At 41.5% G+C, this 24,497-nt stretch overlaps 1 protein-coding gene across 4 annotated transcripts in view; it reads left to right on the top strand.

The window, feature by feature from the left end:
- LOC109113387 (trinucleotide repeat-containing gene 18 protein) overlaps nt 1-24,497 on the top strand; it is a 62,492-nt gene that overhangs the window by 16,860 nt on the left and 21,135 nt on the right. For all 4 annotated transcript variants that reach the window (XM_042721331.1, XM_042721346.1, XM_042721340.1 and 1 more), the window contains exons 3-17: nt 697-843; nt 7,411-7,515; nt 8,275-10,026; nt 11,555-11,657; nt 14,576-14,781; nt 15,804-15,938; nt 16,101-16,285; nt 16,640-17,060; nt 17,740-18,702; nt 19,144-19,295; nt 21,389-21,522; nt 21,646-21,819; nt 21,896-22,073; nt 22,192-22,564; nt 23,071-23,331. In XM_042721331.1, coding sequence (XP_042577265.1) covers nt 697-843; nt 7,411-7,515; nt 8,275-10,026; nt 11,555-11,657; nt 14,576-14,781; nt 15,804-15,938; nt 16,101-16,285; nt 16,640-17,060; nt 17,740-18,702; nt 19,144-19,295; nt 21,389-21,522; nt 21,646-21,819; nt 21,896-22,073; nt 22,192-22,564; nt 23,071-23,331 — 5,289 coding nt within the window. The remainder of the gene's footprint in view (nt 1-696; nt 844-7,410; nt 7,516-8,274; nt 10,027-11,554; nt 11,658-14,575; nt 14,782-15,803; nt 15,939-16,100; nt 16,286-16,639; nt 17,061-17,739; nt 18,703-19,143; nt 19,296-21,388; nt 21,523-21,645; nt 21,820-21,895; nt 22,074-22,191; nt 22,565-23,070; nt 23,332-24,497) is intronic.

Here is a 24,497-nt window from a genome sequence, read left to right as displayed (position 1 = left end):
TTTGCGGCTTAATATTTACAGATACTAGTCCATATCGTGATTTTATTTAAGTGTAATGACCTACTTTTGATTAATTCATTCAAAATTTGACAAATTCCGTGACATTCTGCATTAAACTGTGAATTCTGTTTTTATGACACGATTCTGTCCGCATTTTCCGCATCGTGGAAATCATAGGGCGCTACATGTACTATCACTGTTGTTTTTATCCGTTCGACTTTAAAAGCTCTGAGGAGGCAGCAGACCGAATACCACACACGTCTCTGCGTCGCCTCTTGCGCCGATGTCAAAGCCGGCAAGATGAAAACATGCTCTTATTTAGACGTTCCCCATTTTGAAGCTGCACATCTGGTGGCTATTGTAATGACAGTTAACATAACATTTAGGATGAGTAATAATTATTCATGACATTTGTTTACAAGCAAAAGCAATTTGTGTTTGTGGTCTTTCTGTGCCTCTTGGTAAACATTCTTCTTTTGAAGGGAATTAAAAGGCCGTCCGGCAATAGGAACATGTTTGCGGTTCCTGGATTTCAAAAGAAAACCACAGAGCTTCACAGACTAATCATTCCACTTTTGCCAAGGCTATTCTCCTGAGTGGAATGTCATCATATCAAATGACAGCGCTTATGGACTTTTTACGGCTTCATTATATTCTGTCACTTCATAAGCAAACGTTTGATCCTCTCTTTCGCAGGTGATGCCTTCCCAGGTGCCTCTAGCCCATTCCTTGGTGGATACGTCAGCGCCTCCAGTGCTCATGGGTCGTCAGATCCAGCCTTTCGAGGCCCAAACCCAGCCAGCTTGCAAATGGCCCAGCTCTGGGCTTCTCACACTCATGAAGGTAAGAATTGCAGTCTTTCTATGTGTCCTGTGAGAAATGGGGAGAAACGTTGGAGCATTTCAACGCTTAAAACGAAGCAAGACCTGCAATTGAATGAGGCAGCTTGAACGTATTGGGTTTAACGATTAGGTTTGTTGGCAGATCAGTGAACTCAGACAAAGGCTGTAGTCAGAGGTCTGGGTGACAGGCAGGACCGGGTGGATGGGCTAATGGAAAAAACACACCCTCTACTATACGACCCACAGGGACTTTTAGGCAGCTTTATATTTGAAGTTAATGGAAATCGACTTGGTATTGGAAGTACGAGCATGTGCTGTGGACTGCTCTTGAGCAGGTAAAGGTGCAGTATTGTTTTTGATAAGCGTGTGTGTGTGTGTGTGTGGCTGGTTAAGTCTGTTGGCCAGTGATGTGTAATATGCAGTCATGTCTGATGTCTATGATGGATTACCCTCTCTCTCTCTCTTTTGAAGTCAATAAACTAGATTTGTGTGAATGGTGTGCAGCGACTGTAGAAAAGACAATAAAAAATCAATTTCTTCCCTGCAATCCTAATGTAGAATAGGCCACATCTGACAGCCGCTCTGCTGCAGCGTAATTGTAACCAATTCCTTTCTTGAAATAGCTCGTGTCTGTCAATAGTCAATATCTAAGAGCTTTGACAGATCTTAAGATAGATATTAGTGCTGCAGTTCTTTGTATAACAGTACTATGTATATTATATTGCTTTCTTTAGATACAGAGCCTTAGCTTGAAGTAGCTTATAAGGGCTCAAAATAAGACCTTTTTGTCTGTTGTCTGTACTAGTTAGTACTATAGGACCAGTAGTAATAGTATAATATAATAATTTCAGAAATCATTCTAATATACTGATTGCTGCTGAAACTTATTAATATTTTTGTGGAAACTGTGATATATATTTTCTTCAGAATTCTTTGATAAATGGAAAGTTTAAAAAAACTAAAAAAAAAAAAACAGCATTAATTTGAAATGGAAATCTTTTGAAAAATGTTAAATGTCTTTACTGTCACTTTGGTCAATTTAATGTGTTTATGATGAAAAAAGAATTAATTTCTTAATCTTACTGATTCTAAAATTTTGAACAGTAGTGTAATTTTTTTAAACCATTAAATTTAGGTTTATAAATGGCAATAAAATTAAATGTATAATGTAACACTGTGGCAGCAATGGCATATGTTAATTCATGATTTTTTAAAATCCATTTTAACAAAAATGTAGGGGGAGGGGGGTAAACCAGTTCGCTAGATGGCCATCTGCCAAAACATTGAAAACAATTATATAATTAAAAACGTAACATTCTCATTTTCCAATAGATGTTTTTGTCTTCATCTCATCAGCAGTTTTGATTTTGGCATGCTCCGCAGCAGCTGAGCACTAAAGGCCTGGGAATTCTTCACTTTCAGCATCACGTTCTGTCTCGTGCACAGCCACGTCCACACAGCTTTCAAAGTAAACTCAACCGTGGATGAGCGTGGACAGACGAGCTTGACACAAGTATCACCTACTTGACTTGCTCTGTCTCAGCATTCACTTCTCGCCTGCGCTGCTGTATGCGAACAGTCCACACGGTCACAAAAATTGGGCTGCACTTGGAGCTGTGTGCACAGACTTTCGCGGACATTTCTGATGACAATTGGGGGGCATCACGATGCCGGCTCAACATTGTGATGTCTGACAGCCCTGGCTTATATTAGCTAGCTAGATAACATTATCTTACAGCTAATGTTATGAGCAGATATTTCAGTTTGCACAAGACATGTATATGATCAACCAATAAGCTTTAGTGTCAGTGCAACAATAGGCCAACAGGGCCAACGACTGTTATGTCAGATGCCCCAAAACTCAGAGGTCCACAAAACCATTCTCGTTGTTGAGCCCTTGAGATTTTTGAGATTCTTTTATTTTGCCCTGCAGTTGCATTACACATTTCCTTCATATTCTCTCCTCCTCATCTTAGTGTGTAAGTCAAGCCCTTATCTGTGCTCTAACTTCAGACTTGCACGCTCAAGCAAGATGATTCATTCAGCACTGAAGCCGTTCCAGCCCCTGCCATTTTGAGAAGACAGGGATTTCAGCTCTCAAAATGGTTCACATGTATACCAAACAATCGAAAGAAAAGCAATGCTAGCTCTGTAAAAGGGTGTGGGCGGATTATTAACAAGGTTTGTTAAAGGGCCTTGTACCCATAGGCCTTTGTTTCAAGTCCCCACAGAGAAAGTACAGATGAATTGTCTAAAACCTTGGCACATATCATAGCAAGCCTACCTTGCTCTGCCTGTGTAGAAATGCGATGAATAGCTGACATTGAAGTTTACTCTGTCTCTGCAGCCTGTGAAAATATTTGAACATGCCTGTTTATTCTGAAGGGTGCACCTGGCTCTTATTAACTGAAGGAAGTCGAAGTAGCAGCTGTGGAATTTGGCTATTTTTACACAAAATGTGCGAAACAATAAGGCACGCCGCACTCCCTCCGCTGCAGATTGCAAATTCTCCATAATCAGAGAGAAAAACCGCTGCCCTGCTGTCGGATTTATCTTTGAAGTTCAATTAATAAACATGAATTGCAGCGAACTGTGAAATGTTACAGTTTATTTGGACGTGGGGCTTGTATATGTACCAAGCGGCGGTTAGCCTTAAAGTACACAATTTATGCGAATGCACTAATGAGATTTTTGTGAGGACCAGGTCTTCCACAACAGTGGAGACGTGTGTGGCTTGGGTGACAGTTTGAACCTCGTCTCTTGTTTATATTAGACAAGAATCAGAGTATCCCTGGAATGTGTCCTCCCTGGTCCTTATTTATCTGCAGTGGTCTGTGGTTTGTAATCAGATGCGTGGCCCTTGAGGTCCGCTCACCTTTGGACTGTGCAGGGTATGATGGTGGCTGCAGGGCGGCGCTGTGTGATTGATAGAGCGCCCATGCCTGCTGTTCTCGTCACACGTTGGACTCTGCTCAGAAAGGAATGCCCCTCTTTGACTATGATGATGGATTTGCTGGCGCAGGTATTGCTTTGATGTTCTGCTGTGCTTCCTGTGGCATCCCTGGGGTCCAGATGATGGTTTTGAATACTGATGTGTTTGTGAAATTGTAGATGTATATTAAAGATAATGAAAAGAGGGAGAGTGGAGGCGGATGCACATTGGCAGAAATTCTGTAATGTACCTTTTTTTGGTGCACACGAATGGGTTTATTGAAATTGTTGGAGCTTCTTCTGACCTTTGAAGCCCCTCTGCACCTAAATACAGGTCTTGAACCAGCTCCTCTCCTTCAAAGCCTTTTTGATGACTTTTATATAGTCCTAACCTCTGGGAACAGTATTTCTCTTATGTCAGCAAGGCTATGTCGTAGTATCTTTGCTTTTGTTAATGGCCTCCTTTTTTGACTGTTCCTTTTTGAGCTAAATTCCCCTCTCCACATGTAGCCCATTTTTTTTGTAACCTTCCCCTGTCCTCAGTAATAGATCCCTAAAGAATGAGCTAGGTTAAATGGTTCTGTGCTCCAGAAAATACACACATTTCCTCTTTACAGTTACACTGACTAAATCAAATATTATGGGGAAATTCCCCAATATTCTTTTAACTAACTACTTTTGTTTCCAGCAAATGTCTTAACGTGAAGGCCTAATTATTTGTATTAACATTCAACAACTGAAAAATTTGATGAACACTGCTGAAATAATGAGTTCTTGAACGTTATATATTTGTACAAAATCTTATTAGAAACATTTGTAGATTGTAGTTAAAATCAAATCCTTTAATTAAAATGTAAACAAATGGATATTCTGCCCGGCAATCCCTAAAAAAAGAAAAAGAAAAAAAGAAAGACATTTCTTTCCAGTAATCATGAGGGCACTGAGAAGTCATGTAAATTAATTGGTCAAAATCTGTGGGAACCCTGTATCTAGCTTCCTGGCTTGTCAGGAAGTTTCCCTGCATTAGGCACATTGTGGTGCAGAACTGTAGGAACTGGCAGTGGCACTCAAAACGAATTAGCTAGTCTGCAGATATCGTGTAGGCTGAGACTTTCTCTCCATTTCACATTAGAGAAAGAGAGATTAACTGAGATTAGTTGTGCTGTAGTTGTGTGAGAGCACGCCTGCCTCCACCACACCCCTTACGAGGCATGCAGAAGAACACAGAAATAAATGCGGTGCCGCAGTTCTAGCCCTGTTGCTAAGAGTAGGACGCCTTCAATCATCTCTCAGTATGGTGTGGGAATGCAATCAGCGGCGTAGCAGTACCCAGTCACCTGAGATGTACTAAATAAAGTGACAGCCTTTGAACCACCGCTCTTCTTACATGTAGTGCCATAAAGACACACACTGTGCAATGTGCACTTTCAAGCAGGGTCGTATTTTTAGACTGTTTTGTTTTTAGACCGTCAGTAACACTTAATGTTCTCGTGTTACTGTTATCACTAATTACGAAGACTTTGCTTTGACTGTGAGGCTGTGACTGTAGATAAGTGTTGAGTAACCCTGGTGTTTTATTTGCAGTGGTTTGTCTCCGACTCCCAATTAAAATAAAAACGAATGCAGTCTTTCCATGTAAGTGTAGCTTATTTAGACAGATGGACCGATGAATGTCTTTGCCACCCGTACAATGGATAAATAAACAGCTCCACCACTGGCATTTTAGCAATCATGTGACTGAATAATATAACCGCACTAGCTTTGTGGGCTGACTCTGTCCTTTATTTAGCCTGTTGTTGACACTGTGTGTTTTAAGCAGCCTTGCCTGGTCTGTCTGAGGAATTTAATCTATGGCATATGAGATCCACAGAGAAACCATGCAGAGATTGAAGACGTGGTTTCGTTTTCGGAGGCTTTGAGGCCGTTTCCATGTGCCCTCAATAAAACTTGCTTTAGAGCTCTGGTAAAACTCATTGAAATGGGCTGACCTTTGACCCTGCCTCTCCAGGACACTGTATCTTCTATCTCTCTCTAAACATTGCGTCGAAGAGCTGACCGCTCTGGGGCGCACACAAGTCAATCCATAATGGTTGATGTGACCTGATTTAAATTGCATTGATGGTAAGAACTAATCCATTACACCTAAGACACTCCTGCTGTTGTTCATAAACTTAACTTGTCAATATCTGCGCGCAGATGCGACCGGTCTGTTCACACAGTTTAAATGGCAAATTTGATTGCCTAGAATTAAGTTTTCTATACATGGGTGGATGTGTTGTGAATGTTCCCTCTTAAGCTCTAACCCTCTGCTTTCTGGTCTTCTTTAGTTGTAGTAATTTGTTGCGAAACCTTAAAAGGTGCTTCAGCAGCCATGTGCCCAGTAGCTCGGCCATAAATCGAATATAACGGCTGCTTGACCTCTCTCCAGCAAAGCCTCTCTGAACGTGTTGCAATTTTGCCAGAGGGATGGGAGGAGCGCACTTTCCGGACTCATTTCGCTCCATTCATTTGCAGCAGAAGCCATTCTCATCTTGTTTCAGCATTTAGCGTTTAGTGCGAACATGCCGTTTACTCTGAGTTCTTTGATTTAGTGGTTACTCATCTCTTTAGGGTGTTCGTATGAGTCATTTCAGCACCACCTGACCTCTCACCAAACTGCCAAGCCTGTATGACACAGCCGCTTCAAACATTTAATTTGCCTGTCCTCGTGCAGAGTCTCTCTTGGATCTGCATGCACCGGGGGCCAGGGCGGTACGGGCCTGCCAAGTGAGTCCATAAAAGCAGCAACGGGTCTCGTATGCACCTCGGGTCCCGCTGGTTTTAAATGCAAGTGTACCCCACCCACAATGCATTGCATGTCTCACAATGGAGGTAATGAGTGAAGGATTTGATCGGACCCATTTGAATGTATCTTCTACAACCAGGAATGATGAATGGACTTGCATGACCCTATATATGTATTCCAGAGGATTATGCTCTAAACATTTTATCCTCCCTTTTGAATGTCGAGCATTTCTATTTTTAGAGAGCCATTTGTTCTTATCCCTGACAACCCTTTTGTCTTTCATTAAAGCTTATTTTTTTAAAGGAGGGATAATGTTATGTGTCAGCACTATTTGTGTGTGCCTTTGTGCTTTTGTTTATGGCTGTTTGTAGTGTTTGAGGTTATGAATGTGCATTTGTGCGTCTTTGCCCTTAGTGAAATCTTAGATGAAATTCATGACTTGCATGTGTGAATGGCCGCTCCCCGGTTACCAGATGTCAGATTTGAGAAATATTTCTCTCCCTTTGCTTTGGGTGGTAATAAGTCAATTTTATGATTTGGCCGAGGTGAGCTGCTGCTCTGGCTATGAAGCAGATTCATGAACTGATAAGATAATAAATCGTCAAATCTGTGTATTTGTAAGTGCGCATAATTTGGCTTTGAATAATGACACTGAAAGATTTTTGCAGGTTTCGTGGACCGACGTACAGTCAGTGACTCAAGTGCCGCTGTCATTAACTATTTTCAAAGGTTATTGTACTAACAGTCCTTCTGCCTGATGATAGCCAGATACAGATGCTGCATTAAATACTGGAAGTAGAACTATTCTCTCAAATAACAAGATTTAACATGACTGTACTGTCTCTTTTCCAGGTTTTTCTCATTTGCCAAGCAGTTTGTACCCCAGCCATTACATTCCCTTGGGCCACCTTGAACATCCACACATCAGCCAACATGCTCTCTTTGACTCACAAAAAGGTCTGTATATGTCTGTAAAATAACATGTTTAACCATTATCACTGTGATTTATGTATGTATATGTCTATCATAACATTTAGGCCTCTATGTGTATATAAAGTTATCTATCAGGGTGAATCTCTCTAAATTGTGAAGAAATATCTAGGTCAGTTCACACAAAAATTCAAAAGAGAGGAAAAAAAAGAAAATGAAGCCTATCTTGATATATAAATTACCTACGGTAATGCAAAATGCTAATAAAAATAATTGTTTATTATTAAAAGTGCTAAGTATTAAGTGTTTCATGGTAGTTTTTCTTATACTGAATTTATGTAGAATTTAAATTCAGTGTTATTATTTTACTTTTATCATTATATTTATTTGTTTTGTGAAAATCTTTTTTTCATATTTTGATTTGGGGGTGAAAAATATTCTTTTTTTTTTTTTTTTTTTTTTTTTTTTTTTTTTAAACCATACTATTTTTGCAGTGGTCTTTATCTGTCACAGTAAAATGTTACCATGTAAAACCTTAGACTTAATTCTGCCTCAACAGGCAGCACATTGCTAAAGCTTGAACTTTTACATGTCTTTTGCTTTCTGCTCTGCTGTACTTGCAGATAGATGATGTCTCATTTAGAGTGTTTTAACAATTTAATAGTATGTGGTCGATCTTTTTATATACTTTCTGCACTTTAGAGCCTTTGAACAGTCTTATCTTTTGTACCAGATGTCTAAAGGTCTGACAGGCTCACTCTTTCCATTTTGTTCTCATTTTCTCAGAGGGGTTTTACCTGCCAGGTTCAGTGCACTCCCATTCTGCAATGGCCAGGAGCCCAGTGGCTCACATGCCTGGCTCCTTCTCCAGGGAAAAGGAGGCCCTGCCTGCTCACAAAAGCTCTAAAGACTCGAGCAGGGATCTGGGAAAAGAGAAGCCCTGTAAGAGTGACCTAGGCCACTCCCTTCCAAGGAAGGAACGAGAAAGGCCAAAAGAGGAGTCACGGCCCCACAGTGTGGTGGACCTCACCTTGGATGTCAAGGCAGAAGATGAGCGTAGAGTGAGCAATTCAGAGAGGTCTGTAAAAACTGCAGAGCACGCTCGGCCTTACTCTCACCAGCACTCGCCTGCTCTGAGCACCATGGACACTAAACCCAAACAATCTCACCACAGTTTACTTGGCAACTGTGGGACAAGCAGCAGCACGCCAACCCGACACCCAAGTACAGAACAGGACAGGAGGGACAGGGACCGAGATGATGAAACCAGCCGACCAGGGGGCCATCTTTCCTCTGACAAGCAGAGAAGATGCGATTCGGTTGCAACATCAGCTGGCACTCTGCATGTGTCATATGCCAGTCCCTCTTCTCTGCAGCCCAACCCATCCCATCTCCCGCCCAGGCTGGTGTCCTCTGGCACCTACCCTCCCCCTCACCACATGCCGCCCAGCATGTACCCGCTCTACTCTACACCAAAAGAGCCAGGCAAAGAACACAGAGTGATAGCTCCTACTTATGTGCCTTCTGTCGAGGTTTACGATGAGCGTAAGGGACCAATTCAGATTGCCTCCCAAGCTCGAGATAATAAAAATGACAAGAGCAGGGAGAGGGACTCGCACAGATCAGCCCTGCAGGTGGGGAATGAGAGAACACACATTGACCATGGTCAGTCCTCCATTAAGAGCGAGTCTCCCCCTCACGGGGACTTTAAGAAAGACATTTTACGAGAGGAAGGTTCGATAATTAGGTCGAATGGTTTGGCCATGAAAAAGCCCTTGCATTTGGAAATGTGCACAAATAAATCTGGAAACAGCCCAGATGCCAGGGACTTATCCAACACTACATCAAAACACTTGATCAGAATGGGACTCGAGACTGAATCTCGCAGCCAAGAGCGGGACAGGGCTCAAAGGTCTGCCCATCCGTTTTCTGGAATGGATCCAGCTACGCATCACTCGGAACAGCATCCATTGAAGGCCTTGGGTTCTGCTGAACCAAAATGGAAGCCTTTCGAGATGGGCAATTATGCTACCAGTCACATTGCCGCATTGGCGGCCCAACACACCCATGGCCCCAGAGGTGAAGAAGAGGGCAAGCGAATGTACCTGGACACTACTGGCTTACATAGACCGGTAAGCAGTGGCGGGAGTCCCAAGGGGCACGGGGAGGTTTCGGCCATGCAGAGCCTCATCAAGTACAGTGGCAACTTCTCCAGTGAGTCTGGCTCCAGGCACGGATCTGATAGTCGTAGTCCTTTTGGAGGACTGGGCAGCATGAAACTGGAGGCTGGTTATCCTGGAGTATCTAGAGTTCAGCACCTTCCACCCCAGCAGTCTGGAAAGCAGTTGAAGAAGGAACCTGAGAGACCTGAGAGTGCTAAATCCTTTGGCAGAGAAGGAAACTCTTCTCAGGGGGAAGCCGAGGTTCGTCATCCACCGGTAGGCATTGCGGTGGCAGTTGCCCGCCAGAGGGACAACAGCAGCAAGCCCAGCTCGGTATCGGACAGGGACAGGCCAATTCTTGGAGGAGCCATCAAAGGTGTGTTTCCACTTATCTTAAATAAAAAAAATTCTGTAATCAAGTCTTCATTCCCATGTTGTTCCAAAGCTGTACAGCTTATTTTCTTCTATGGAACACAAAAGGATATATTTTTAAAAATGCCTCTGTTTTTTTTTTTTTTTATGTTGTTTTGGACCCCACTGACTTTAATTGTATGGGCAAAAGCAGTTCTTTTGTGGTCAGCAGAAAAAATCAGCACAACTAACCCTTTTAGGTGGCATAAATTGTTCATTTCTGGTCTCTGTTCTTACATGCTTTCATGCCTTTAATGAAACTGAAGAGCAACACACTGACCCAATCTTATTTTCTGTGGTTACAGCCCATTTATGTGGGCATGCTCAACAGCAAGGTCACTCCCTCTTTCGTTTTATTTCTTAAACAGCATGAGCTTTGCTATTGCTTTGGCCCACAGCATTTCCTGTTAGCATAGGGAGTGTGTTAAACCTTTCACTAAGACACTGCGCGCCCGCCTGCTTATAAACAGAGCTTTACTAAAGGTGGCAAATAAGCAATGCATTCTAATATGACATTAGGTTTGTTGCTTAGCAATCGAATCTGCTTCGGGAACGGACAGAAAGGGTGGGGAGAATAGCATTAATTTATGTGCTCTCGTGTGCAAGGAAATTGCAGTAATAACATTAGTCCACACTCTGAGAGAAGGTTTGAATTTACAAGTTTTGGGGACAGAGCTTTGCTTGACTAATTTGACTCTTTTTGATGCAAACGGATAGCATGTCGGACAGGCTTTTGGTAACCTTGGAAACAGACTGAAACCTTTTCCCTGGAGCATGACAGAGATCTGTGTGCACTTTCGTCCCCCTCCTCTGTTTAGAAGAACACAATCTCTTCTCAGCCACTGTCTGTCAGTACTGAAAGGTTCAATGCACCCCTACCTAAATCCCGCTCAGATACTTTTTTTAACACATTTATATTTTGGTATACAGGGCTGTGCTGTTGTGGTATTTTGAACAGACTTCAAAGGGTCCTTTAGTTTAGTTCGAATTCTAAAAATGCTGCTTGTTTTGTCTGATGATTCTCCAAATGGCTGTGTCTCTATGAAGAGCAATTTGAACCGTATATAACACCACAGTGGTGTTGAAACATTGATAAGTGACTGATGGGCCTCAATGGGTTCTTCTAAATGTGATATGTTACTCTGCATAGGTTTTCCGTGGGTTTTTTTTTTTTTTTTTTGTCTGCACAGTCTGTCTGTAAGACACTGCTTATGACTGGTTCTGAGTATTAGGACTGATAAACACCTTTGGACTTTGGGCTATTTCTGGAGCAGTTGATTTATAAAGAGAAAATGGTAACATTTAAGTCTTGCCAGACTGGGAGACACTACTAGGATTTGGTTGTTTTTAAGCCAAGAATGGTCAGAAATGTGTATATTGGTATCTCAAATGATGAAAAATGAGATCATTGGCAAACACTGCAAGGTTAGCAAATTTAGTTAAAATATTTTGGATCAGTTGTCAACATCTTCAATTGGTGTAATGTCCTGCAGGCCCAATCCACACAGAGGAAGAGCACGGAGACGAGAGGACGCGTCACGGCGATGAGCGCCTGCTGTCAGGACGTGTGGAGCGTGAGCAGGAGAAAGTTTTAAGGTGAGATGAGTTTATAATCGCTGGCGAAAAGTGCCTTGAACTTTGAGTTCTCAGAAATGTACTAGGCATCGGTCTAGTTGTTAATTCAGTCCTGCGTTTGTAGTTTAAAAGGTCATGAAACTAATTTTTCTGAGATTGTAGCAGAGGTGTTTGTGTTGCACATCATAGAAGACAATGTTAGCATTCGATAGTTCTAACTGTTGGAGAAAACTGGTTAATTTTAAGCTTTTTTGTGCTATTTTCATCTTCCGGGTCTAAAATTGTGTTGATGTCACAATTTGTGACGTGGCAATGGACTATAGTACATCGATGACGTGTCGGTGTCTGTTAAATTATTAATGAGACTGCATGTTCTTATCCTATGAGAAGACGCTTTGCTTAAATATTCACAACAGAATGTGTTAACTTGCTATGACAGACACTTCAGACTGCGAGACCGCATACATTAACTCAGAGAAACGTTCATGTATCGAAGAAGAGTGTTTGTTTTTGCTTTGTTGTAAGAGTTCAGCACAAAAACTATTCATTCCCTTAGTGAGTGTAACCGTTTTTACAGCTCCGTGACACAACCCGTCAAAAGGCTTATATAAACGCCGCAGAATAAGCCTAAAGTTATCAGAGATACAACTGATAAGGAGTGCATTCATATATATGTTTTCGATGCAGAGTGCAAATGGCTGTGTATTTATTTGTGTTTTTAACTTGATGGGAGCAAAATTAAACCGTTTGAACGCGAAGCTGTCTGTGCTGTCTCCCCTCTTCCCCCTCCTGTCCCCAGCTCACCACGCCCACTTTTTAGTGTTTTTATTTTTTTATTAACTGTGGTGAGAACTAACCAGTGCTGAAACAGGGGGTTTCATGACCCTTTAAGTTGCATTAGTTCAGTAGATCTGGAAAAACTCTTTAACCTTCCCTTTTTAGATTTTTGTAAACGTCTCAGTTTTTGGTCACAAGTCATTTCTTAGGATAACTTCTTAGGTTTATGTTTCACTGGCTTTAAATGTGTGTGCATTTTGTATTCTCATTTAAAATAGTTGTACAAAGAAAATAAAAGTAGACCTGTCTTTGAAAATTGTTTAGAAATATGCTCATACTCGGATACATACTCAGGCAATATCTTTAGCCTAATAGAAGCATTTTTTATTTTACATGGAATGCATCATCTCAAGCATATGTTTGAGATCACATGATTGGGTGTTTACTAAATAAATGCATCATGGCATTCAGTGGTGTTTGAGGTGTCCACATTGCTAGCTGTCAATGTAAGCCCAAGACCCCAGCACAAGATAAACAAAAATGACTGAGGGCACCTTTTAGAGTCCCAGCATTAAAATATGGGTATTTTCCACTACTTTTACTCTCTAATGCCAAATGGTATATTCCCCCGTGTCCTTTTTGTTATACAAAGAGTGTCACCAGTGTTGGTTCAGAGGTTTGATTGAAAATGGAACAGGATAGTTTTCTCCCAAAAGCACAGTATAGAGCTGAAAAAGAGAGCTTGTGATTGGAGATGGGGCAGCTAATGCATAGATGCCCTGTGAAGGTGACTCATTAAAGTCACTTCAGTGACAGCTTGAATGTGTGGATCTTTAAAGATACTCTCTTTGCTGCCTTGGTTGAGGCTAGTTTATAATCTCAGCAGACATTTAGCAGCAACATTGAAGTGTTGGTATGTGCCGAATAGATGTTTTCTAAAAAGATTTTAGAAGCCTGGATGAAAGTCTGTTAATTAATTCATTAAAATAATTTACCTTGTAGTAAACTCTAAGCATTTCCAGCCAGTGCGAATGGATTCTTGTTTCTTTGATTCCACACACTGGCTAAACGGAGCAACATTTTACTTTCATTGGTCACGCTCTCAGCGTGGGTTTCTTTAGAGTGGACGGATTTATGGCAACAGTTCTCAGCAAATATGAGACTATTTTCAAAGTGTAGCTCTCATTTCGAGGAGCAGAAAAAGTCTTCCCCACTGGGGAAATTGGTGTTTATTAAAGTGACTGGCTCTCTCAGCAGGATTCCACCTTCAGTGTCTGTCCTTAAGTGTAAGGGAATTTGTGTCTCAGTCAGGGCTAAATGGCCACCAGTCTTCCTGTTGGGCTTGATTAAGCATGAATTTTGCATTGTAAAAGCATCTATGACATACATTTTCCTGGGTATCAAATGTGGGCACCTGGATGTTGGGCACTTTAGTAGACTTTTAAAGGAATAGGTCAGCCAAAAATGATAAAGATTTACTCACCCTCATATTGTTCCAATCCTGTGTGATGATTTTTTCCATCAAACACAAGGTGATTTGAATTTTTTTTTTTTTTTTTTTTTTTGCTTTTGCTTTTCACAAACCATCAAACTGAAAGTTGTTGAGGTTTGGAAGAGTAAAAAAGTGTTTCTTTACAATGTTTTTTCATGGGTTTTTTTTTGTTTGAATTTGAGGTTTGGAAGAGTAAAAAAGTTTCTTTACAATGTTTTTTCAGGGTTTTTTTTTTAGAATTCAGATCCTTAAAAAATCTAGCAACAGTCTTTTTAGTTTTGTTGAAAATATGTAGTAAAGCACCAAACTAAACATTCTTGACAAAAAAAAAAAAAAAAAAAAACATGGAAATTATTTTATATGATTTTTAATTTAGTCTTTGTTGGGAATAATAAATAAAAACAAAATTAAGTGATTACTTCATTCAGGTAGGCCATGACATCAAGACTCTCACATCTTTTAAAATATTGGATATTTAAAAATAATAATAAATAATCTAAGTACATCTGAAAACTGCTTTTTTTACCCCCTTTTTTAAGGAAATATTCTTTTTTTATATATAATACAGAAGGTTTTTTGAAATGAAGACTTTAATTTACAAATGTAAATACTAGTTGACTTTGCAATAGACTGGTCAACCTCTAATAAGCAAGTCTGTTGTCATTCACAGAGAGAATAAGGAGTTGGCAGACTACACCCAGTTGCATCCACCTATGGTGTCTGCTAGTGGACTGAACCCCAACCTGATGGTAACTGGTGGACCCACTCTGGCTGGTGTGGGCCGCTGGCCTGCTGACCCCGCCTCCCACCTGGCCTCCCACCCATGGCTGCCACGGCCAGGAGCCCCATCCATGTGGCTGTCTGGTTCTCCATATGGTACCTGCCTTCTTTCGCCTATGCTGGTCGTAAAAGAATTATGTCATGTTACAACAAGAGTTTGCCGTGCATAGTGTTGTTAAAAGTACCAATGACGGTGCCAGTCAGTACTGAAATGTAAAAAATGTGACGATACCAGCATTACATTTACACATTTTGAGCGGATTCTTAAATGCCTCTGATTGGCCATTGTGTTCTCATGCTCATCAGATATATCGGTGATTGGCTACAGTGATCATCGCTTCACGCTCTTCACCAAGCGCTTACAGATACACACGGGAGTGTTTAAAAGCTGCATCTATCAGCGGATCCCTAATATATGTGCTCATAGACGGATTCATTGATAGACGCGGCTTTCAAACACTCCCGTGTTTATATCTGTTGAGCATGAAAACACAATGGCCAATCAGAGGTGTATTTGAAAATCCACACAACAGCGCTCAAAATGCTAGCGAGAAATGCTGGTAACTTCATTACCGACTGTTACCAACATCAGTACTTGACAACACAAGCCGTGCATTTATTCCTATTTTAATGAGTAATAACTGATTATAGGTCATGGACTTTGGAATGCCTCAGAACTGTGTTGTGAATGGGATTTGGACGCTGAATTATTTCCTTGAGGCAGTCTGTTGCCCTGCCAGACGGCCTGAGCTTTTTGTCTAGGCTGAGTGTTTTAGACATTCTTAGAAACAATCAGTCTCACTCCACAACTTCCATCCAAGAATAACAACGAACAGCACAGTCAGTTCACACTTGTCTGACGTTTGAGTTTCTGTCTAGACTTTACTTTAAAAACAAAAATGTCCCCCAAGTAAATTGCTGTATTTAAAGTGCTGTGCCTCTTGGCAGGATTTCAACAAGGTCCGTGCTCCACGCACAAGGGTGAGATTATAGTGGGAATGGTGTTTCTCTTGGGAATTAACTCTTGAGTGTTCATGAAGCTGCTAGAAAGCAAGTGCAAATGGACCATCAACTACAAGTACCGTGAACCCAACCATTATCCCCTCTGTTGTGTACAGGTCTGGGTCCCCCTTCCCTTCATCAGGCGCTGCCTCCAGGATATCCTGGCACCATCCCCCCAACCTACCAGTTTGCCCGAGATCCTCAAACTGGGCAGGTGGTCATTATTCCGACAGAGCATCTGTCACACTATGGTATGTCCCATGTTTCTGTGTTCATATTTTCCCATCTCTCCATTCTCACACACGCATAAAACATGAATTTCTAAAAGTGAGTGGGAGTGATCTCCCTGACATGTAGCAAAATAAATCTACTTGATGCGTGATGCTCAAGTATTCCTCCTGTTCTTTTAAAAGCTGAAATGTTAGAGCGAGGCCCCCAGCTGTGGTCGGCCATGTACCCGGCAGCAGGAAGCTCTCTGCAGCATGCCCATCAGCTCCAGCTCCTCTCCCACCAGCAGCTCTTGCGCCAACAGGAGCTCTACATGATCCAGCACCAGACCGCACAGGTCATGGAGCTGCAAAGGAACGCACAGTTAGTGGTATGAGTTTCTCTGTCTTATCAGTGTCATTATAATTGTTGGGAGGCACTCCTGTATTTCCCATTTAGTCCTTCAGGTCTGTTTGCACCAACTCTGATTTAGAAAACAGGCATAGAAAACAGGCCTACAATCAAATGCATATATGAACATCAAGTCTGAAATATTGTACTGTGGTACAATAAATTAAATTCAGTTTCAGAGTTTCTTTTTTTTTTTTTACTATTATTATATTATTGTTGTTTTTATACATTTCCAAGTATCTTATACTTTAACTTTTTGTATTTTTTAAATAGGCTTTTAATTGTTAAAGTTTCGGGTGTTTTTTCTTTTGTTTTGTTTTTTACAATGATGCAGGAGAGATTAAATGCAAGTCAAACAAGGACAGATTTGGAGGAAAAGCCAGACAAGAGAGGAGCCGAAGGGGCCAAATCCAGTCTCTTGGGCATCCCCACTCCAGCCCTGCACTCACGCAAGCCTCCCCCACGCTCCCCGACCCCCTCCACCTCGTACAGCAAAGCCCTTACGCCACTGCCCGTCCCACTGCTGCCTTCACCTGTCACTGCACTGAAATCTGAAGCCAAAGTGGAGAAGTCCCTCCCTCAACAGCCCTACTCCCATCCGTCGTCTCCTGTCCCTCACTCAGTCAGCCCTGCTTCGGCATCACCCCCTCCTACCTCCCCCGTCCAGACCAAAGAGGAATCTGTGGAAGTGCCTGAGAAAGAACCACTCAGTCTACAGAAGCAACCTTCTGCTCCCTTCCCATCCATGTACCGTGGTAAGTGGGAAGATCAGTTTTCCTAAATTAAATGTCCAGGTTTGAGTCTGCTTAATTTGTCACAGTCGGCTCAACTGTAGATTTGCATAGTCTAATGACATAATTGTTTATTTGCATATTGCACATTAAATGAGAGGAACACTACTCAAAAACTGAAAGGAAAGCTGTTTAATAATGCACAGTCATTAATCACCATAGTGCTGTTTTTAAAGAAACATGTTTGGGAGGGGACCGAGAATCCACACAGGACAGCAGTCAAATGCAGTGTGCTGTTCTTCATGTCAGAATTCGCAGGGTAGTGCAGTCTTAATGAGTAGCCTGCAAAAATCCCCACATATGGGATTACCAGCTGCCACTTCACTGGAATACAGACTTCTTATGACAGCAGCCCTTTTGTACCCGTATCCCCTGGTGCTTTCCCTTTAAAAATGTTCAGTGCTCAGAATAAATAGATCTTCTGCTCATGGCGAATTCTGAATGTATGAGTATGCACGAACGTGTTGGCCAATGTGTATAAAAGGGCTTTTGGGATGCTTGTGCTGAGGCCATTTGGTTCATGAAAGTTTCATAAAGCCCCTGTGCAGAAGAACATGTGGGGTTATTAATCACTTTGTCACTAAAGCCCTTCTACTCTTTGCATAAGCACCTCAAAAACCTGTCTCTTCTGTTTCTTTGGCAGAAATTCCTCCCGGCTACCCATACCAATCGATAACAGCACCTTTCGGCAGCCATTACTCCTACCTCCTCCAGCCGGCTGCTGCTGCAGATGCTGACGGCCTGGCTCCAGATGTGCCGTTGCCGGCTGTGACCTCCGAGCACTTGGCAACCGCCACAGATGTCAAACCCCAGCACTTGTGTTCTCCAGTGGTTGTCGAGCCACTTCAGCCATCCAGAGAGCCAGAGTCCATGGAAGAGGGCGGCACTGTTTTCAAAAGGGAGCCAAACCTGGAAGACAGCAAAGATGTACTGGGCCAGGACAGCCTGAGGCTTGCACCCATCACCATTCAAGACTCTAGCATCCCCACAGAGGCCGAGGCACACCCTAGAGACACAGCCACACCATCGCTAGAAGAGGAATCAGATGAGGAAGATGGGGAGGCTGTCAATATCAAAGCTGCCTCCTCAAGCCATCCAGGGCTGTACGAAACATCTATGCCGGACTCTGAGAGAACCACCAGAGCAGAAACTGCAGAGGACTCAATGGGTCTGGTTGACCAAGTCTACAAATCATCATCTAATTACAGTGACACACACCATGTAGTTTGTGACATCCATCCAGCAAAACCGCCCTCAGATCTCTCTGATAGCCTGAACCCAGTAGACCTCAGAGATCCTGTCCCGGACGCTCCACACCTGGAGTCCAAACTTGACAATCCTTTCCTGCCTAACAGCAGCCCTCCTCACCTTTCCGCACCGGTGGCCATCCTGCCTGAAGACCCCATGGCAGGCATGTTTGCTCTGGTCACAGCCAGTGAGCTTCCGCAGGCCGGAGCAGTGTCCATCCTGGCAGATGCATGTGGCTCTAGGTCTGAGCTCTGCGCGATTGTCAGTCCCCTGGAGTCCACTGCTCTGGAAGGCATGGCCCTGCTCAGCCAGATGGCAGAGCTGGAGATGCAGAGGCAACCCATAGATGACACACAAAGTGAGTCTCATTTCAGAGAGAGGAAGGGAAATCTGAAGGATGAGGGACTTGATCTAGTGTGCTCCAACAGTTCTCAGGGATGCGGGGTGATTGGGGAAATATATTTGCTTGCTGTAGTGAGCTGAAAAGTAAAATGTGCTAAAACAAGCTTTAAATTGTTTCAGCAGGAATTGTTTGTTAGTGATATATTCAGAATTTACTGAAGTGTTGAACAGTGTGCCAATGCTGCTCATACTTCAAGCATTTTTTAGAGTAAAAATGTTTGTTTAAAGAATATGTAAATGCAGCTATCTGATCTTTTAGATGTATCTGGCTGTCAAATCCATTAATGCAGTCTGACACAAGAAACACCCATATACTGATGTATTGGAGAATGTGGGGCTGCCCCGTGCTCCCTAGAGGTAATTAATGTTGGTATCGATCGTGTGTTTGTGTTTGCAGCTGTAATGCTCTGTGGACTGGAGAGTCTGTTGGAAGCTGGCAGGCAGGTCCTCCTGGAGGCCATCGAGTGTCAACCTCAGGTTATCATCCGCCTCCCCCGAGAGCTCAACCCTAATAAGAAATACAGCTGGAGACAGAAGAAAGATGAACCTGTATGCTTACCTTTTTATTACTCCTTTTTTGTTTTTTCTTATTTTTTTTCCTTCTCCCTCTTATAAACCTCTGCTTAAGGTTTTTTTTGTGCACACTTAGAATTGTAATGTTTGTAGATTTAAATACAAGCAATGTTAACATATTTAATTTGTCATGTTTACAAATTCCAGTAGTATTTGAATTGCTCACATTTTTAATTGTGTTTACAAATGATGGCATTTGAATTTTTTAATTTGAGTAGTGTTTACAAATTGCAATGGCATTTTCATTTTTTTAACTGTGTTGACATAGTGGTGTTTGATGCTTTAACATTTCAGCAGTACTTACAATTTCAAAGTGGCATTCAAATTTTATATTTTAACAGTTCACAGCTGCTGATAATTGAAGGTTTAAATTTTAAGCAGTGTTTTTTGTTTTCAAATTTTTTTAACGTTTGAACTGTTTACAGTTAGAGACGTTTTAAGTTTTTACATTTAATATAGTTTCTACAAATACCATTTTCATTTTTCTACCAATTCAAATTAAATTAGAATTTTTTACATTTAGCAGTGTTTAGGTTTTTTTTTTTTATTTTATTTTATTTTTTTTATTATTATTATTTTTTTTTTTGCAGTGTTTGACCTTTTGCATACGGACATACAGTGGGTATAGAAAAGAATCACCACCTTTAAAATAATCACATTTTATTGCTTTGTAGTCTGAAATAAAAACCTGACAGAGTTTTATCCAGCTGGATTTACAATATATTATATTAACTCAAAGTAAATAAAAAAAAAACAATAATAATAATAAAAAAAAAACAATGATTTGGAAAAAGGATCATGGACCCTACTAAAAATTACTTGTAAACTCAAGCAAGTGTAGCTAATCACCTCCTCAATGGCAGAGAAAGCCATTTGACTTTCAGTTGTGATAAGTTGTGGTCATTTTGATTAGTTCAGCATGAAAAGAGCTTTTCTGGAGCATTTCATTCCTTTGAAGTGCAGCTGAAGCAAACAATCAACTATGAGTGGCAAGGCAATGTCAAAAGATCTCCGGGATAAAGTTGTGGACAGGTACATGTCAGGAGATGGATACAAAAAAAGATTTCAAAGGCTTTATCAAGCCTAGAAGTACAGGAAGTCTATTATTAAGAAGTGGAAGGTATTTGGTACAACACAGACCCTCCCTGGATCAGGACGTCGCTCCAAACTGAATGAAAGAGCAGGAGGAAACTGGTCAGAGAGGCGACCAAGTGACAACAATATCACAAATTCTCCACAAATGTGGCTTGTATGGGAAGGTTGCAAGAAAAAAGCCACTCCTCAAGAAAGGCCACATGCAGTCACGACTGAGCTTTGCCAAAACAAACCTTGAAGATTCTGAAGCAGATGAGACTAAAAATTTATTATTTGGCCTCAACTGGCAAAAATCCAATACAGCTCACCATCCAGATAACAGCATTCCTACAGTAAAGCTTGTAGGTGGTAATATCCTGTTATGAGCTGTTTCTCTGCAGCAGGGACTGGAGCACTTGTCAGGATAGAAGGAGAAATGGATGGGGCAAAACAGCTTCAAATTCTTGAGGAAAATCTGCTGCCCTCTGCCAGAAAGTTGTCAATGGGAAGAAGGTTTACCTTCCAATATTACAATGACCCAAAGCACACAGCAAAACAACTGAGCACACAGTGGTTGAAGAAGAAAAAGGTGAATGTTTTATAAATATTGCAAAGTCTAGATGTGCAAAATTAGTAGAGACAGAGACATATCCCAACAGAAAAAAGGCTGTAATTAAAGCAAAAGGTGTTTCAACAAAATAATGACACGAGAGTGATCCTTTTTCATTTATTTTTTTTCTGACATGTTGGTGTTATATCTTTCACTTGGATGTTATAAGTTGCACTGAGTAAATCCAGCAGGATAAAACAAAAACTGTGTCCGTCTTCATTTCAGGCTACAAAGCAACAGAACGTGATTATTTTAAAGGGGGGTGATTCTTTTCTATATGCACTGTATCTCATAGCAAGCTTTTAGCTTATAATACTTTATTTGCTGCTGAGAGTACTGGCTATGGAAGTCAAACTACAGGCGATAATCTTGCTTCCTCTCTTAGATGTTCTCCAAATCCTCTTTGGAGGGAATGGACACTGTGGAAGTAGACTACCGTGTGAGACTCGCTGAACTACAGCAATGCTACAAAGAAAAGCAACGAGAGCTGGTCAAACTGCAGAGACGGAGAGACAAAGAGTGAGTCTCCCAATTAATGACCTCCCTTTACACCGCTTCATCAAGACCAGTTATGCAAATTTACCTCACTTAATCCCACTAACAATAAAGCAATCTGCTATTTATGATCCCTGTGATTCACAGAGAGAAACGTCAGCAACAACAACAACAGCAGCAGCAACAACAACAACAACAGATTCAGCAGCAGGAAATGAACAGAAGTTTAGCCCGCAGGGGACCAGGACGTCCCCGAAAAAGGAAACATGGCCTATGCGCACTGTCTCCGCCCTCCAGCAAGCTGGATTCGAAGTGTGCGAAGTGAGTGTGTAGCTCAGGCACCGATAATGTGCTCCACACAGCCTGCCCTCCAGCTGAACGCTCTGTTGTTTTGCAGGTTGGGCAGAAGCGTGCTTTACTCCGAGGACTCTGAGAGTGGAGAGGTGCTGAGGAAGCGCTTTCGGGCCTCTAACAGAGATGAGGAGGAGGAGGAGGAAGATAGCGGTGTGTTGAGATTGAAGAAGAAAAAAAAGAGCTGGAGTGAGCAGGAGGCATCTTCATGCTTCTCTCATGAGGTTGGTCTTTATTATACTGGATTTATACAAAAGCTTTTCTAGCTCCTAAACATCTTGCTTTTGTTGAACAGAAATGTATCAAAGAAAATCCATTCACTGCATTTATCTCTTTTAATAGGCACCTAAAATGGCTGTGAAGAAGAGCCGAGTGAGCGAGCAGGAGCAGTTGGCATCCAAACTGGACAAGGCCTTGTCCCTCACTAAGCTCAGTAATCTCAGCAAGCCCTCTTGTAAGTTCATAGACGGTTCCTCAGGGAAGTCCAGGGCTAGCTCTGGAAGCAGAGTCCCCATGCTCACTGATATAGACATGAGAGTCAAGATGGGAGAATCCAGCCTATCGAAAGATCTCAGTATCTTTCACAAATCTTCCAAAGGAGGTAAAAGCAAAATTGCTGCCAAAACGAAGCCTTCAGGTCCATGCCTTAAGGGAAAAGGCCAGCGGAAAGCACCTTATTCTCCAATGAGGTCAGAAATCAGCAGCTATTCTAACAGTAAGTCAGATTTTTTTTTTTAAATGTATTTTTTAGTTGTTGCCAGTGTTTTGTTTCTAGTGTGAACAGGTTACAAGAACCCCAGGGGTTTAATCCTGTGATGCAAAGCTGAATTTTCAGCAGTCATACAGTCTTCAGTGTTGCGTGATCCTTCAGAAATCATTCTGATATACCGATTTGCTGCTCAAGAAAGATTTCTTATGTTATACTTCTGTGCTTCTTAATGTTTTTGTGGAAACATTTCCAGGATTCTTTGATGAAATAGAAAGTTCAAAAGATCAGCTTTTAATTGAAATAGAAATATTTTGTAGCATTATAAATGTCTTTACTATCACTTTTGATCAATTCAAGCTCCCTTGGTTAATAAAATATTATGTATTACTGACCCCCAACTTTTAAATGGCAGTGTATTTATAATAATAGTCTGCCATCGTTTTGAATCAGTTTTTAGTTCAACATGCTTTTGGACCGCTATCCTGAGTGAAATCTGTTGTGATTTGTACCAGACACAGATTCAGAAGAGGACAATTCCCTGAAGGATGGCTGGCCTCCTAGCTCCATTTTGGGGAGAGCAGGGTCACGTCCACAGCTCCCCGGCCTGTGCAGCACTCCATCCAAGAAAAAGCGCTCATCGTCCAAGAGAGCCTCTTCATCTTTGTCTTCATCACTCAAGTCCAAGCAGGCGGCCAAAGAGAGGAAACATAAGCACTTTGCTTTATTGCTACAGGAGGCAGGAGTCAGCTCCTCTGAGGACTCATTTGATCAAGGTTAATAAAGCATACCTCACTATGCACAGAATCGAGAAGGCAGCCTCTCGGTTTTAGCTTTTTTTACTTTTTGGTCTGTCTTGTATTTTTAACCATGACCATTGGTCATGGTGACATTTTTCCTGAGAAGCCATTTTAAGATGCTTGCGTCAGAATTTGCTACCTCTCTTCCAGTATATAATATAATTGGCTCTTGTTAGAGTCTCTTTTAAATGGTTTTACTTTTTTAGGAATGTCTTGCCATTGTGCATTAAATGTGTGTGGCTGTGTGGAAAGTGTTCTTTATTGTATTGCAGTTTGGTACCCAAGCTTTATTAAACATGCTGATTTCATTTTTACTGAAAGTAAAGAAATGCCGTGTTCTCTGTCTCTTTCGCTACATCTCCTGCTGTAGAGTTTTAGATTGCAACGCTCCATGCTCCTGGTTTCCTCTGTTGTTCAAATATCCCTTTCATGAGTGAAGAGCTGTCACAAGAAGATCTTTGCATAAATTTAGTGCTCATGAGCAGTGCTGATGAGATTCAATAGGCCGAATGATTTTGAGAAGCTTAACTAACTTGTTAGGTTCTTCAAAAGAGATCAGATATTTAACAAATGAGAAACCGTTGAATTCAGATAAGATGGATGTTGGCTAATGTTTTTCTGCATTTGCAATATTGTATACATTTTATCATTTTAATTGGTGCCATAAACTAATGTGAAGCCACTGGTAGTAGAACATACTACCATTATAACTATGCTAAAGTCAATAAATCTACATGCACAAGGCCAGAATTTGTTGAACTTTAAAACTTAACCTGCAATTATGATTCTTGAAATGTTCCAAGAAGTGATTTCCATTGGTAAATGTGTGAACAGGCAAAGCATTGTGGGATATTTGGAAAATAGGGAGTTCCCTGATTTACAAAAAAAAAAAAAAAAAAAAAAAAAGAATAACCTAGCTTCTCTAGACTGCTCGCTCTCTCCCTGCAGCTGCTTGGCCACCCCTCCACCTCTGACCCCTTCTCCTACCCATGATGCTTTTGAATGTCTATCGGTCTGTGCATTTGCTTGTCCTGCCACAACAAATTAAGAAGCAAAGGGCTTGGCTGGGAGTAGGGCAGCCAGCTGTTCAGCGTGAGGTCACTGTCCATGTCACCTGAGCCTTGAGCATTGTTCTGTAAGTA

This window comes from Cyprinus carpio, chromosome A3 (genome assembly GCF_018340385.1).
Source record: "Cyprinus carpio isolate SPL01 chromosome A3, ASM1834038v1, whole genome shotgun sequence".
Classification (NCBI taxonomy): Eukaryota; Metazoa; Chordata; class Actinopteri; order Cypriniformes; family Cyprinidae; genus Cyprinus; species Cyprinus carpio.
The sequence above is the reverse complement of the archived record's forward strand: the minus strand, read 5'-3'. Positions and strand labels throughout refer to the sequence as shown.